Source organism: Dasypus novemcinctus, chromosome 13 (genome assembly GCF_030445035.2).
Source record: "Dasypus novemcinctus isolate mDasNov1 chromosome 13, mDasNov1.1.hap2, whole genome shotgun sequence".
Taxonomy (NCBI): Eukaryota; Metazoa; Chordata; class Mammalia; order Cingulata; family Dasypodidae; genus Dasypus; species Dasypus novemcinctus.
The window spans coordinates 111,695,596-111,712,176 of record NC_080685.1 but is presented as its reverse complement, the minus strand read 5'-3'; the positions used below and the strand labels follow the sequence as shown (position 1 = coordinate 111,712,176).

At 40.3% G+C, this 16,581-nt stretch overlaps 1 protein-coding gene across 9 annotated transcripts in view; it reads left to right on the top strand.

Moving 5' to 3' along the window:
* The window catches only part of NVL (nuclear VCP like), a 167,025-nt gene that overhangs the window by 38,099 nt on the left and 112,345 nt on the right, over positions 1–16,581 (top strand). For all 9 annotated transcript variants that reach the window (XM_058275271.2, XM_071207756.1, XM_058275279.2 and 6 more), the window contains one exon: positions 12,270–12,324. In XM_058275271.2, the coding sequence (XP_058131254.1) occupies positions 12,270–12,324 (55 nt within the window). The remainder of the gene's footprint in view (positions 1–12,269; positions 12,325–16,581) is intronic.

Genomic DNA, 16,581 nt, shown 5'->3' with positions numbered 1-16,581 from the left:
GGTAGACGGCCGCCCTAACCACTGGGCCAAAGTCCGTTTCCCTGTATTTTTGATATATTGGATTATTATTTACTGTGTTAATAAGAAAGAAGCACATATGTATAATACATATTTTTTAGTAGCTATTTCAATATCTATAACTGATTTCCTTTGTAACTTTATTTTATGCATTATAAAACATTCTTGTGGGTGAGTCAAAGTTTTCCAATAACTGAATCAAGTATCACCTTTTAAATTTAAATTAAAAGTAAATAAAATTAGGGGATGAAAAAGTTCTGAAACTCATTTATGGTGAAGGTTGCAAATCATTTTTAAAAAAACCAAAACATTCTTGTGGGGTGTGTTGGTGTGGATATGATATATTTCTTAAATAATACGTAGTATAGTTTGGACTTAGTATGATTTTTAAAAAATCAATTTATTGGAATATATCACTCATACAGAAGCATAAATAAACAATATATAATAATACTTGTAAACTTACAGAACAAACATATATAACATACAGGACTCTCATAACTCACCCTACCACCAATAACTTACATTGTCGTTAAACCTTTTTAACTACTGATTAAAGAGCATTGTCAAAATATTACTACTAACCAAAGTATTTTTCCCCCAACCAACCCTATTATTATTATCTTTATGTCATTTATATATTAACATACATAAACAATGAAGTATATAGTAAAAGTTGTGAACTTATAAAGCAAACATGCATAACATCATACAGGGGTCCCATACATCAACCCTCCACCAACACCTTGCATTGTCATGAGACGTTTGCAAAATATGAAAGAATATTGTCAAAATCTTACTATTAATCATAGTCCTTATCTTACATTTGGTGTGTTTTCCCCCCATCCCACCCTATTATTACTTTCTAAATAATAATAAAAAATAATATTATTTTTATGACAGAAGATGTAAACTTACAAAACAATCATGCACATATGCAGAATTCCCAAACAACATCCATCTATCAACACACCACACTGTGGTGGAACATTTGCTACAGATAAGATGATATCTGATTGTTACCATGTCCTTAGTGTACCATTTGGCTCACATTTTCCATACTGTCTCATTATCAGCTCAGTACATCTTTCACATAGATACAAGCATATTACATTATTACTGCTAACCACAGTCCATAGGCCACTCCAGCTGTATTTTCCCCATGCTTCTCCACATTCCCAGCATTCTGCAGTAGTGACGTACATTTGTTCTAGCTAACAAAGGACTCTCTTGCATCTGTACCATCAACTACAATTCTCATCCACCTCTTGGTTAACTGAGCTATTCAGTTCCTAGATTATTCTCTAGCATTCTGTCAATGGACATTTCATACCTAGACTACCATTTTCAGCCACATCCCCATTTATAAACTAGCTTTTACTTACTTAGTGTTATTATCTACTCTACATTTCCACACTTTTATAGTAAAACTAATTAAAACTTGTACATACATTAAACACCAGTAGTTCATCTCAGTCTTCCTCTTATCTCCTTTAAGAATCATACCACCTACCAACAGGTCTTTTTTCTTTTTCCTTTCTCTCCCCTTCCCTCCCCCTTCCAGTTGTTTGCTCCTCTGTGTCCATTCGTTGTGTGGTTCTTCTGTGTCTGCTTGTATTCTTGTTAGCGGCACTGGGAATCTGTCTCTTTTTGTTGTGTCATCTTGCTGCGTCAGCTCTCTGTATGTGTGGTTCCACTCTGGGCAGGCTGCACTTTTTTCGTGCTGGGCGGCTCTCCTTATGGGGTTCACTCCTTGTGCATGAGGCTCTCCTATGCGGGGACACCCCTGCGTGGCAGGGCACTCCTTGCACGCATCAGCAATGTGCATGGGCCAGCTCGTCACATGGGTCAGGAGGTCCTGGGTTTGAACCTTGGACCTCACATGTGGTAGGCAGATGCTCTATCTGTTGAGCCAAGTCCACTTCCCTACCACCAGGTCTTGAAGTTATTTTCCTACAATTTCTTCTAGAAGTTTTATGGTTCTTGCTTTTATTTTTAGGTTTTTAATTCATTTTGAGTTAATTTTTGGATAAGGTGTGAGATAGGGGTCCTCCTTCCTTCTTTTGGCTATGGATATCCAATTCTTTCAGCACTATTTGTTGAATGGATTGTTCTGCCCAAGCTGTGTGAGTTTGACAGGCTAGACAAAAATCACTCGACCATACATGTGAGGATCTGTTTCTAAACCATCAGTTTGGTTCCATTGTTCTGTGTGTTTGTCATTATGCCAGTACCATGCTGTTTTTACCACTATAGCTAGGTAATATGATTTAAAGTCTGGAGATGAGAGTTCACTTTTCCTTTTTATGATGTTTCTGGCTATTCAGGACCCCTTACCCTTCCAAATAAATTTGATGATTGTGTTGTTTTTTTTTTTTTTTAAATGCTCGTGGAATTTTTATCAGGATTGCATTGAATCTGTATGTCAATTTTACTAGAATTGACATCTTAATGATATTTAGTCTTCTAGTCCATAAGCATGGAGTGTTCTTCCAGTTATTTAGGCCGTTTATTTCTTTTAGCATTGAGTTGTAGTTTTCTGAATACAAGTGCTTTACATTGTTGCTTAAGTTTATTCCTGACTATTTGAGTTTTATCTGTTGTATTAATCAGGGTCCTCTAAGGAAACAGAATCAACAAGAGATATCTTTCAGTAGTAAAACATTTATCAGAGCCTCTCACGCAGCCATGGAGATGCACAAGTCCAGGTTCCGCAGGCAGGCTGCAACCAGGATCTCCGATAAAAGCCCAGTGAAGATTCTTGACGAGTAGTTCTGGGAGATGTTGGCTGTCCAGAGACTAGCTGGGAAAATCTCTCTAAATGCTGGAATAACTTCCCCTTTAAGGGCTTCAACTGATCGGGTTAAACGTCACTCACTGCTGATGGCGATCTCCCTGATTGATGTAATTATAACCAGCTGTCTATGATTTACCACTGCAGTAAAGTCCATGGTGACTAAAGTCCATAAATGCCCTTGTATTACAATTAGCCCAGCGCTTGTTTGACCAAACAGCTGGGCACAATTACCTGGCCAAGTTGACACACTAGCCTAACCATTATGTGTCATATTTTATTTTCACCACTTTTTTGACTATTTTAGTTACTTTTATTGATATAATCTTCATTTCTAGACTCTGTTCCAGGCCTCTCTCTCCTGTCTTTTCTTTTCAGGCTCTAGCAAACCCTTTAGTATTTCCTTAAAATCTGGTCTCTTGCTTAGAAGGTCTCTCAGTTTCTCTTTATCTGTGAATATTCTAATCTCGCACTCATTTTTGAAAGACAGTCTTGCTGGATATGAGATTCTTGGCTGGAAGTTTTTCTCTTGTAGTATCTTAAATATATCAGACCACTGTTTTCTTGCCTCCATGGTTTCTTGTGAGAAATCAGCACTTAAATGTTATTGGGTGTCCTTTATATGTTACCCATTGCTTTTCTTGTGCTGTTCTCAGAATTCTCTCTTTGTCTTTGGCATTCGACATTCTGATGAGTATGTCTCAGAGTTGGTCTGTTTGGATTTTTTAGGATGGGAGTATGTTGTGCTTCTTGGACATGGGTATCTATGTCTTTTAATAGGGTTGGGAAAATTTCTACTGTTATTTCTTCAAATATACCTTCTGCCCCTTGTCCCTTATCTTCTCCTTCTGGGATACCCATAACATGTATGTTTGCACGCCTTTTGCTGTCATTTAATTCCCTGAGACCTTGTTCAGTTTTTTCCATTCTGTTCTTCATTTGTTCTTTTGTACATTCACTTTCAGAGGCCATTTCTTCAAGCTCACCAAACCTTTCTTCAGCCTCCTCAAATGTGCTATTATATGATTCCAAAGTTTTAAAAATTTCATTGATTGCACCTTTCATTCCCATAAGATCTGCTATTTTTCTGTGTATGCTTTCAGATTCTTCTTTGTGCTCATCCAGTATCTTATTAGTATCCTTAATCTCTTTAGCCATCTCATTGAATTTATTAAGGAGATTTGTTTGAACATCTATAATTAATTGTTTCAACTCCTTTATGTCATCTGGAGGCTTATCTTATTCCTTTAACTGGGCCATAGCTTCCTGTTTCTTGGTGTGGATTGTAATTTTTTGTTGGTGCAGTTTTTCTCTTTAGTTTAGGGCTTCCTGCCCTTACTCCCTTGCTGGTTGTGCAGTAGGAGCCAAAAGAGGTAATGGCTCTGTAAGCTGTGGAGGCTCAAGCTGCCCTCATTGCTGCAGGGACCAATGAAGCTTCTCCCAACTTTCTCCTTTTTCAGGGGTAGGGACAGTCTCACAGCTGTGTGGAATAATCCAAGTCTTGCAGCCCTAGACTGTAGTTGCCCAGAGAGACTGATGAAGCTTCATGCCCCTTTCTCCCCTGCCTGGGGCAGGGATGGAGCTGCAGGTGTGGGCAATAATTTATGCAGTTCGAGTCCAAAATGACTGTAGTTGCCCCTGTAGACTTCCAATTTTCTGTCTGTGCCAGCCAGAGTTACCTGCAGTTACCTGGAAAGGCTGGTGCAGGGCTCCTCAGCCTCCTCCTTGCCAGAGGCGGGGCTGAAGCCTAGGCTAGGGCTGCAGGCTGATCTGGGTGGAAGAATCCAGTTCCTACCCTCACTGTGGTATTTGGTCTTGGCTTCCCCTCAGGCTGGGGGCGGAGTCAAAATGGTGGCTACCGGCTTATTTTCAGCTTGGGCTGATTCACACCCCAGCTGTTTCCAGGGTTATATCTTGGCCAGCAGAGTCTACCAATCAGTATCTGAAATTGGCAGCCAACTTTCTCCTCCCCTGTTTTTGGGAAATGGAGCTTCTTATTCCAGCCACAGAATAGCTTCTGGGGCGGCTTGTGCTGCCAGAATAGGATGATCACCGGCCTCCATGGCTTGGCCAGTAATTTCCCGGAGAGGCTGGCGCAGGTCTTCGCAGCCTCCTCCCTGCTGGAGGTGGCCCTGGGCCTAGGCTAAAGCTACAGTCTGACCTGGATGGAAAGAAGCCGGTCCCCACAGCACTGGGATTCTCAGTCCGACCCACTTCTCCTCGTGCCAGGCGCGGAGTTAAGATGGCGGCTCCCGGCCTCTTTCTGACTGGATAGGCTCAGACCTTAGCTGTTCTCAGGATTATACTTTAACCCGCTGAATTTACTCATCAGTAGCTGAAGTTGGTGCCCAGCCGTCTCCTCCTGCCTTGTTTTTGGGAAGTGGAGCTTTCAGTTCCAGCTGTGGAACAGCTCCCGGGCAGCTTGTGCCTCCAGTGGAGGATGGGCACTGGCCTGCAGGATGTGGAGCCTCTACTCATGAATCTTCTCTGCAGATGGGCAGCCTCCTCCTTTCGCTCCTTCAGGGACATTGCAGGATGCTCTTCTGGCCTCCCGGCCCCCAAACAGGTGCTTCAGCTAGCTCCAGCTCCAGAGAGCTCTGGGTGCTTGCTAACTGCCCTGTAGCAGGAGCTGACTCTAGGAGCTCCTTGCTCCACCGCCATCTTGCTGGTTCTCTTCTGGACTTAGTATGATTTTTATTTTGATAGTGCGTTCTAAGTGTAATGGATAACTTTGCAAAAAGGTTGGTAAGGGGATGGTGGAGATGGTTTTATGACGCTGTGGGAAAACTGGAATTTTACCTGCCACTACCTTCTGAAAAGGGGTCTGTGGTTTTCACCTGACTGGCAGAAGGGTCCGTGGAACAAAAAAGGTTAAGAACCCTTGCATTAAGCCATCATCACATACAATATATCAAGCATTTCTGTCATTCCCAAAAGTTTTCTTGCGACCCTTTGCAAGTCAGTTCCCTCCAACTTGTTCACAGCAAGCCATTGATTTGCTTGCTTTCTATTACTATATATAAGTGTGCGTTTTCTAGAATCTTATATAAATGGAGTCATATAGTGTTTGTTTTTTTTGAGGAACTGGGGTCATTGATTGTATGTGAGAAGTCGATGCTCAATCACTGGGTCACATCAGTTCTCCTCAGTTGATGTTTTCATTTGTTTTGTTGTTTGTTGTTTTCTAGGAGGCACCAGAAACTGAACCCAGGACGTCCCTTGTAGGAAGTAGGCCCTCAGTCTCTTGAGCCATATCCACTCCCGCAGTGTAATATTTGACATCTGGATTTTTTTCACTTAGAAAATGATTTTGAGGTTTACTCCTGTATATAATAACATTTCTTTGCTTTTTATTTATAAGTATGTATGAATATGCCATAGTATATCCATTTGTCTGTTGATAGGAATTTGGGTTGTTGCCACTTTTTGGCTATTACAGTAAAGATGTTACAAACGTTTATGTCCAGATATTTTTGTGGACATTGTTTTCATTTCTCTTAGTAAATACCTAGGTGTGGTATAGCTGGGTTTTGTGGTAGGTGCATGTTATAACAAACAACCAGACTTTTCCAAGGTGTGTGTGCAGTTTTACCCTTACTTCAGCAGTGAAGGAGAATGCCACTCATTTTCTGTATTCCCAGCACTTGGTTTGGTTAGACTTTGATTTCAGCCAGTGTGGTGTGTATTTGGAGGTAGCTCAGTGTGGGTTTAGTGTGCATTTCTCTAATGGCCTGATGTTGAACATTTTTCCATAGGGCTGTTGGTCATTTCTATATCTTCTTTTGAGCATTGTCTACTCACATGATCTCTTTATTTTTATAAATTTGTATGTCTTATTACTGAGTTGTAGGAATTATTTTTACACTCTTTATGTGTGGTGTGAATGAGGTTCCCGGTTCATTTATTTCCGTATGTATCCATTCTAGGCCCATTTGTTGAAAAGACTTTCTTTTGCCCATTGTATTATCTTGGCAAGTTTGTTGGAAATCAATTGATGATATATCCTTGTGTCTAGAAGTTATTTTTGGGCTCGATTCATTGATCTAAATGTCTTTTTACCACTACTACACTATCTTTTTTTTTTTTTTTCTTTTTAAGATTTTATTTTTATTTATTTAATTCCCCTCCCCTCCCCCGGTTGTCTGTTTTCTGTGTCTTTTTTGCTGCGTCTTGTTTCTTGTTTCTTTGTCCGCTTCTGTTGTCGTCAGCGGCACGGGAAGTGTGGGCGGCGCCATTCCTCGGCAGGCTGCTCCCTCCTTCGCGCTGGGCAGCTCTCCTTACGGGGCTCACTCCTTGTGCGTGGGGCTCCCCTACGCGGGGGACACCCCTGCGTGGCAGGGCACTCCTTGCGCGCATCAGCACTGCGCATGGGCCAGCTCCACACGGGTCAAGGAGGCCGGGGGCTTGAACCGGGGACCTCCCATGTGGTAGACGGACGCCCTAACCACTGGGCCAAAGTCCGTTTCCCTACTACACTATCTTGAATACTGTAACTTTATAGTCAGTCTTGAAATCAGGTAGGAAAAATCCTCCAACTTAGTTTTTCTTTATAATACTTTTTGGACATTTTGGTCTTCTTTGTTTTTCTATATAAATTTTAGAATTACCTTGTCAATTTCTATTAAAAACCTGTTATCTTAACATACCGAGTGTTCCAGTCGGTGAACAGGGCGTTGTTCTCCATTCAGTCCGCGGTGTGTTCTTCTGGTCTGTTGTCTTCTCGTTAGGCAGCTCTGGGGACCATCCTGGCCCGGGAGAGAGGTGGCCGTCCTCTTGCTCCCCCTCAGCTCCCTGGCGCGCTGCGTCTTCATTGTCTCTTCTCGGCACCTCTTTTTTGTTGCGTCATCTTGCTGGGTCAGCTCTCCATGTGGGCTGCACCACTCCTGGGTGGGCTGCCCCCCGCGTGGGCCTGCACTCCCTGCGCGGAGGCCACTCCTTGCGTGGGGGCAGCCCTGTGTGGGGCGACTCTCCTTGCGTGCAGCAGCGCTCCACATGGGCCAGGAGGCCCCGGGGATCGAACCCTGGACCTCCTGTAGGGTAGGTGGGCTCTCTGTCCATTGAGCCACATCCGCTTCCCATCGACTTCATAATCTGTTGTTTAGGATGTGTGCATCTGTATTCATGTCGGTCTGAATTTTCTTCCCCCACCTCACCAGCCAGTATCTTAGTTAGGTTTTGGGACTGGAGCTATTCTGCCCTCATAGAATTGATTGGGAAGTATTTTTTTTTAGCTTGGTTGGTTTTTTTTTAGGTGCTGGGGCCAAGGATTGAACCTGGTACCTCGCATGTGGGAAGCAGGCACTCAACTGCTTGCTTAAGCCACATCCAGTCCCCAGAAGTATGTTTTTTTAATCCTCTATTTTATAAAAAAAAGTTTATGTAATGTTAGTTCTTCCTTGAATGTTTGTTAGAATTCACCTAGAATGCATCTGGGCCTGGGGTTTCCTTTTGGGGAAGATTTTCCATAATAAGTTTAATTTTTAAAAAATGATGTTGAGTTTCTTCAGTTATCCTTTTCTCTTTATGTCAGTATTCTTTTATTCTTTTAATGGCTGTGGGGTCTCTGATGATATAACCCTTTTTCATCCTCAGAAATGGTGATTTATGTTCTGTTTTCTGTTTTTGTTTTGTTTTTCTCTTTATCACTCTTGGGGAGTGGTTTGTTGATTTTATTGAACTTTCAAAAAAGACAACTTTCAACCTTTTTGTTGATTTCTGCCTTTATCTTTATTATTTTCTTTCTTTTTATTTTGCTCTTTTTTTAGCTTCTTAAATAAAAAGTTTAGATCATTGATTTAGATTTTGCTTCTTTTCTAACAAGCATTCAAAGCTCCAAATTTCCTTTTAAATGCTGATTTTGCTCTATGCAACAAATTTTGATATGCTATATTCCCGTTACTATTCAGTTCAAAATATTTTCTAATTTGCCTTGTATTTTTTTTGACCCATGAATTATTTAGATCTGTGGTTTTTAATTTTCAAATCCTTAAAGTTTTTCTACATGTTTTGTTATTATTTGCTGATGTTTTTAACTTACTATAGCAAAACTTGCTAAATTTTTTAAAATTAGTAAAGGAAGAAGATTAGGAAAGCAAGAAGAAAAAAATCAAAATTACCTAAATTGTCATCATTAAGAGACAACCAGTGTTAACATTTTTGTTTCCCCTTTGATTTTTCACTGTATGTGTATGAACATATTTTTTAAAACTTTTTATCTAAAAATAATTTTAAAGTGACAAAACTTGCAAATGGTGGCTGGTCTGGTCTGGGGAGCTAAGGTGGCTTCACTCGCTTGCTGGGTGTCTTCATGCGGTGGCCAGAACGCTGCCTCTCCGTGTAGCCTCAGCCTCTCCACCTCGCCTTTTCAGACGGGAGTCAGACTGCTCACACGGAGGCTCAGGACTCCCAGCTTGGGTGTGCCAGGAGACAGGAAGTGAAAGCAGCCAGTCTTAGGAGTCTGCACATTGTCACCCATGCCATGTTCTGTTGGTCAGAGCCATCACACAGCCTGCCCAGGAGACGCAGACTCCCGCTTTGGAGTGGCGAGAGGTTTTGACCACGTTTCATCTACTGCAGTGATACTGTGTCCTCAGGGTATCGCATCTGTAGGCTTGTGATGTTTGTGTGCCGCCATTTTTTTTTTTTTAAAGATTTATTTATTTATTTAATTCCCCCCCCTCCCCCGGTTGTCTGTTCTCTGTGTCTATTTGCTGCGTCTTGTTTCTTTGTCCGCTTCTGTTGTCGTCAGCGGCACGGGAAGTGTGGGCGGCGCCATTCCTGGGCAGGCTGCTCTTTCTTTTCACGCTGGGCCGCTTTCCTCACGGGCGCACTCCTTGCGCGTGGGGCTCCCCTACGCGGGGGACACCCCTGCGTGGCACGGCACTCCTTGCGCGCATCAGCACTGCGCATGGCCAGCTCCACACGGGTCAAGGAGGCCCGGGGTTTGAACCGCGGACCTCCCATGTGGTAGACGGACGCCCTAACCACTGGGCCAAGTCCGTTTCCCTGTGTGCCCCATATTGATGATGATTTTAATTTTGATTGTTTGGTCATGGTGTGTCCTGGTGTAGTTTCTGTATTTTCTTTGTAAGTTAAGTAATTTGCAGAGAGATGTTTTATTTTTAATGTGTATAGTACTGTTTCGTAATAGCCATAGTTTTCTCAACCAGTTCCACATTTGTGGACATTTCCAGTTTTGTATTATTCTATAATAAACAACCCTTCAGTGCATTTATCTTTGTACACATCTTATATTATTTTCTAATGATAAATTCAGAGATTCATGTTCTTGAGCAAGATTTCTGGTATGTATTGTCAAATTGCCTTCCAAAAAAAAGGCTGCCACAGTTGATGAAGGGGGTCCATTTTTCTACATTCTTGCAATGCTAGTGTATTAGTCAGGAATCTCCAAAAAAACAGAACTGGCAGGACATAAATAAATGCACACATGCACACACTAAACGCATGCCTGTGTGTGGATAGGTATGTATATATATAAATAGTAAGAGGGTAATGAAAGGAATTGGTTCATGCAGCTGTGGGGATTGGCAAGTCTGAATTCCAGAGAACAGGCTGCACATTGGGAGCTCAGTGGTGATGGAGAATCCTCAGGAGAAGCTGGCTGGCTGAAGTAGAGATAGAAATCCTTCTTGCTGAAATCCTCAGCAACTGATCAGATGAGGAGATTCCTCTCATTCCTGAAGGCAGTCTTTTTGGTTGATGATAGATGCTAGCAGCCATAGATGAAATCAACTAACTAATGATTTAAAGCCACAAAATACCCTTACAGTAACGATCAGGTCAGTGCTTGCTTGGCCAAACCACTGGACACCATAACCTAGCCAAGTGGACATGTGAAATTAACCATCACACACAGCTATACTGTTACTTAATCTTTGGCAGTTTTATAGGCAGAAAAATTGCATGTTTTAAAAATTTGTAATTTTTCGAGCCGTAGTATGGTTAACTTTTTTCCGACTATTTAATATTTGCTTTGTGAATTGCTTACTCATAGGTTTTGGTAAATTCCTTTTAGAGGTATTTGAATTTTCCTTATTGAGTCATCAGTGTTCTTTGTATAAAATAGTACCTGTTTTTATATGTATTGCAAATACTATTCCCATTTTGCCTCTTTTTATTTTTGTTTGTAGTGTAATTTGATTAGAGAAACTTTATATTTTTACCTAGTTAAGTCTGTAGTTTTCTTCTGTATAATCTATATTGATATGCTTAGAAAGACCTCTCTCATAGAGTATATAAAATAACTACCTATACTTTTTTCTTGTTTCTTTATAGCATTATATTTAGCTTTTTTAAAAAGTTTTTAAGGTATTGGGGCTGGGGATTGGACCCCAGACCTCGTGTGTGGGAAGCCAGCATTCAACCACTGAGCCACATTGGCTCTCCTGAGTTGGTTTTTTCATTTGTTTGCTTCTTGTTGTTGTTTTTCTTTACTTTTAATATTCTTTCTTGTTTGTTTTTGTCTTTAGGAGGCATAGGGAACCAAACCCAGGACCTCTCATGTGGGAAGCAGGTGCTTAGCCACTTGAGCCACATCCACTACCCACGTTTAACTTTTTAATCAACTTGGAATTAATTTTGTTTGTTGGGCATGAATTGTAGGGCAAAATTATGTTTTTCCAAACAGTTGAATAATCTACCTTCTTTCCATTGATTAGAAATGCCCTAAATAATGTCGATTGAATTTAATGAATAAAAATAATTAGTGTTTTAAGTATAGAGGCAGGTTGTAGCATCCATGTAAACCTTTTTACTTATGAAAGTCTTTTTTTATTATTTACTTATTTTCTAAAGAAATCACATTAAAGAACCACAGAGCCCTGCAGGTACTCCACTAGATATCAGTTTTTGGTTGCAGTGAAATGCAACCATATTCTACAACCATTTGTAGTTATTAGGATTTAAATGTCTTTTTTATAGTGTCACATGAAAAGTTCTTTTATCATTCCTCATCAGCAGCCTTGGAAAAGTTTTGCTTGGTCACATGAGTTGGTCCTGTTGAATTTGTAAACATGTTGCTTAAAGTGCTTAATTATGAGTTGCTGAAATATTCCTTTATTGGAGTTTGATATTCCTAAATGAGACTGTTGGGTTGAGAATTTGTATTTCACATTTTGCTAGGATGAAGATAACCACAACTTATTTAGCACTTACTGTGTACTCAGGACTTTGCAGGCATCTGTTTATTCCTTTAATAATCCAGTGAGACAGACATTTATTATATCCATTTTACAGATGAGGAGTTGGAAACCCAGAGAGGTTTAGTAGAGGTCGGTAACTGGCAAAGCTGGACTTTGAATCAGGTTTTTCTGATTCTAAAGCCTGGACTCTTTTAACTACCGTAATAATTTACCTCAGTATGTTTTCTTGTTTTGGGTAGTAATTTATATTAGGAGGTGGGATAAAACCTTTAAAACTTTTTCCTTTCTTTACTGAGGTATACTGAAAGCTATTCTGATGATTCAGACATGGAATATGACCCGGATCCACAGGTAAGGAAGCCAAAGAAACTTCGGTTCTTTTTTTTTCTTTTCTTTTCTTTTAATAATTGTGAAGCCTCCTTAAAAAGATACATTAAGCCATAGAAAAAGAGACTTTGGACATTGTCAATAATATAAATATAATTAAATACTTTGGATTAGCCATCCTTCTAATGTTACAGCCAATTATACAGGGAAAAAGAAGAGGAGAAAAATGAGGGCAGACAGGAATAGAAAGGGAAATTAATGGTAAAAATAGAGAAAAGGATGTATTTTCTGCCAAGGAGCTGGTATTGCCAATGAATGAACTTGGATTAAAGGGGAGTATGGAACTAATATATAACTTGTTCTCTACTTTTTTGTCTTGGTAATTCTGATTTTGAATTTTAGGAGCAGTAATGATCATCCAGTTATATTAGGTCAAGTTTTGAATTGATGGGATAGTACTAACTCTCATTGACTCGCGGCTCATTTACACATTTACTTCAAAAGTGCTCATGCTTATTTGATAATTTTTAAAATAATGTTTTCCAAACTAAGGGGATTTAAAAAATATATAGCTTCTCAGGCCTTATCCCAGACCTGATCATTCAAAATTTTCAGAGGTAATGATAACCAAGCAGATATGGGAACCACTTTATTAAAAAACATTTGTATAGAGCAAAATAGATTTTTTACTGTTTCAGAATTTTTAGTTTTTGTTTTGTTTTGAATTGATTAGAGTCTTAAAAAGCAAACAAAATTTTCAGCTTAAATCTTTGCAGAACTAGGGATATTTGAGTTTAGATAGTACATTGATGAGAAATGGTCATTGTTGTCTTCAAATTGAATTGACTGATATTTCAGTGTCTCCAGTTTGCACACAGGCACCTGACTTTTTCAGTTTTTGTTGGAATATTTTGTCTTTAGAAATGTTCATATTATTAAAAATTGATAGATAAAAATCAACTAAGTTTTCTCTGTGGTAATAATAATTTTGAAAAATTATTTCCTTTTTATATTTGTGGAATGGAGAATTAGGCAGATTAGGTAATTTGTGCAAGGAAGCTAATAAAGTGATGTAGTCAGAATTTGAACTCAGGCTTTTTAAATTTTTAAATTTTTTTAAAAAGATTTATTTTTTATTTATCTCTCCCCTGCCCCTCCCCGCAGTTGTCTGTTCTCCGTGTCCATTTGCTTTGTGTTCTTTTGTGACTGCTTCTATCCTTATCAGTGGCATGGGAATCTGTGTTTCTTTTTGTTGCATCATCTTGTGTCAGCTCTCCGTGTGTGTGGCACCATTCCTGGGCAGGCTGCACTTCCTTTCGCGCTGGGCGGCTCTCCTTATGGGACGCAGTCCTTGCTCATGGGGCTCCCCTACGCGGGGACACCCCTGCGTGGCACGGCCCTCCTTGCGTGCATCAGCACTGTGCATGGGCCAGCTCCACATGGGTCAAGGAGGCCTGGGGTTTGAACCGCGGACCTTCCATGTGGTAGATAGATACCCTAACCGCTGGGCCAAATCTGCTTCCCTCAGGCTTTTTTTAAATTAAAGATTTATTTATTCATTTATCTCTCCCCGTTCCCTTGTTGTTTGTGCTCTCTGTGTGCTCGTCTTCCTTTCAGGAGGCACTAGAACTGAATCAGGGACTTCCGATGTGAGAGGGAGTCACCTAATTGCTTGAGCTACCTCCGCTCCCTTCTCTTTTGTGTCTCTCATTGTGTTTTCCCTCCTGTGTCTCTGTTACATCATCTTGTTGCATCAGCTCGCTGCACCAGCCCATCGTGCCAGCTTGCTGTCTTGTTTGTCTTCTTTAAGAGGCACCGTGAACTGAACCCAGGACCTCCCGTGTGTTAGGCGGGAGCTCAACTGCTTGATCCACATCCACTTCCCAGCTTCTTGTTTTTAATTTTGTTTTGCTTGCTTCGTCTAGTCATTTAATTTTTTTGTGACTGTACAATTCTATGGTTTTCATTAAATTTATAATTATGTAGTCATCACCAAAATCCAGTTATAGAAAATTGTCATCAAATCACAAAATGTCTCTTCTTTGGATTGGATAAATTCTACTGATCTACCTTCAAGTTCACTGATTCCTTTTTCAGCTGTCTTAAATCTTTTGAGTCCCTCTAGTGAATATTCATTTTGGTTATTGTACTTTACCACTTCAGGAATTCCATTTGGTCCTTTTTAAAATTTTCTATTTTCTTTATTGAAATTCTTTATTCTTTGAAACATTGTCATCATTTTTCTTTTAATTCTTTAAACGTGATTTTGTTTAGTTCTTTGAACATATTAGTAATATCTGCTTTGAAGTCTATGTCTGCTAAAACCAGCAGCTGGACACTGTTTTTTCCCTGAGCATGGGTCATACTTTCTTGTTTCTTTGCATATCTCATAATTTTCTGTCGAGTACTGGACATTTTGATAATATGTTATAGTAACTCTGAAATCTGACTTTTCCCCTTAGAGTAGTCGCTGGTGATTATTTGTTTTCAGTTTCTTTAGTAACTTGTCAGGATTAAATGTGTAAAATCTCCCCTCAACAGTGTGTGATTGCTGGTACCTGCTCAGGTTTATTGTTCGTTTTGTTTGCTTGCCTGCTTGCTTGTTACTCTTTAGACTTTTTACTGCAATAACATATTCAATTCAAAATTTCCAATTTAACCACTTTTAAGTATGTAATTCAGTGTTATTAATTACATTAACAGTGCTGTGCTACCATCACCATCATCGGTTACTCAACATCGATAACTTGTCATTATTTTTAAGCCTGTCTTCCAGTGCTGCATAAGTTAGTGATCCCTCAAACATTGGTCGGAGGGCGTACTCAGACAACTCGAGCCAGGAAGACTTCTACGCTCTTTAGATCCATCTCTGTGCAGGCTGGGGAGCACAGTAGAACTTCTGACTTTCCAGTCTGTATTAGTCAGCCAAAGGGTGCTGATGCCAAATGCCAGAAATGGGTTGGTTTTTATAAAGGGTATTTATTTGGGGCAGGAGCTTACAGACACCAGGCCATAAAGCATAAGTTACTTCCCTCACCAAAGTCTGGGGCAAGATGGCTGCCGACGTCTGCAGGGTTCAGGCTTCCTGGGTTCCTCTGGGCTCAGCTCCTCTGTTTTCTCCACAAGATCAGCTGTGGACTGTGAGGCTCTCTAGGCTTTGCCTCTCTCCACAAGGACTCTGTCTCTTTCCCCAAGCTCCAGCTTAAGACTTTAGCATCAAACTCCAACATCAAAACTCCAACATTAAGAACCCCTAACTCTGTCCTTTGCCATGCCTTTTATCTGTGAGTCCCCACTCACCAAAGGTTGGGGACTCAACGCCCTACTGGCACAAGAGGTTTATGTAATTACTTAATCAAGTAAACCTTTGAATCCAATGTAATCTAATATGCCCAGAGGAAAAGATCAGTTTACAAACATAAACCAATATTTTTTTTGGAATTCATCAATAATATCAAACTGCTCCACAGGCTGTCCTGGCTTCTACTTTCCCTGAGGCGTGCTCTCATTTCTTCTGTACCTGTCCACAGTCTCTGCTCAGCCCAGGGCCTGTAAAGAGCTCATCCAGCTCCCTGCAGCTGATCCACCTCCTGGAACTCACTGTCACACGCCAGCTGGTCTTCCAGGCCTTTGCTGGCCCCAAACAGGACCTTGGGCTAGCAGAGTTGCTCGGCCTTCCTGTTCTCTTGCTACCACAATTGCTTTGATAATGCCCCAAATCAAGTGAACCTTTCTGTAGATATAGCTGTCCACAGTAAGGTGGCACTGGCAGCAAAGCAGCTTGTTTTCACAGCCTGCCCTGGTTGAGCTGGAGGGATGGAAGCATCCGTGGGGAGGAATGCCGCAAACTCAAGCTCTTCTTCCCGAAGTTTGGTAGTGTCCATGAACAACGGCTCTTGCTTTGTCGTGTGTCTTTGGTTGATATCCAGACTGCTGACATGGTTATTTTCTAATAGGTTTGTCCAGTTAAGTTGTCATTGCTTTGGGGGAAGAGGATTTGTCGACCTCCTCATTCCATTATTCTGAAAGTTTGTTTTGTTTTTTATTTATAAAAATACATATTCATTATAAAGAACTAAAACATTACAGAAATACATGATATAGAAAATAGATTATTTCATTATTCCACTTTGCAGAAATAGCTATTAACACTTTGATGTGTGGTTACCCAGAACTTTTTTCTTTCAAATCTAATCACTGTGCTGCACTCTCTTTATTCATTGATTTAGTTATTATTAAATAAATGCATTATTACACTGCTGTCTTTAAAAAATATCAGTC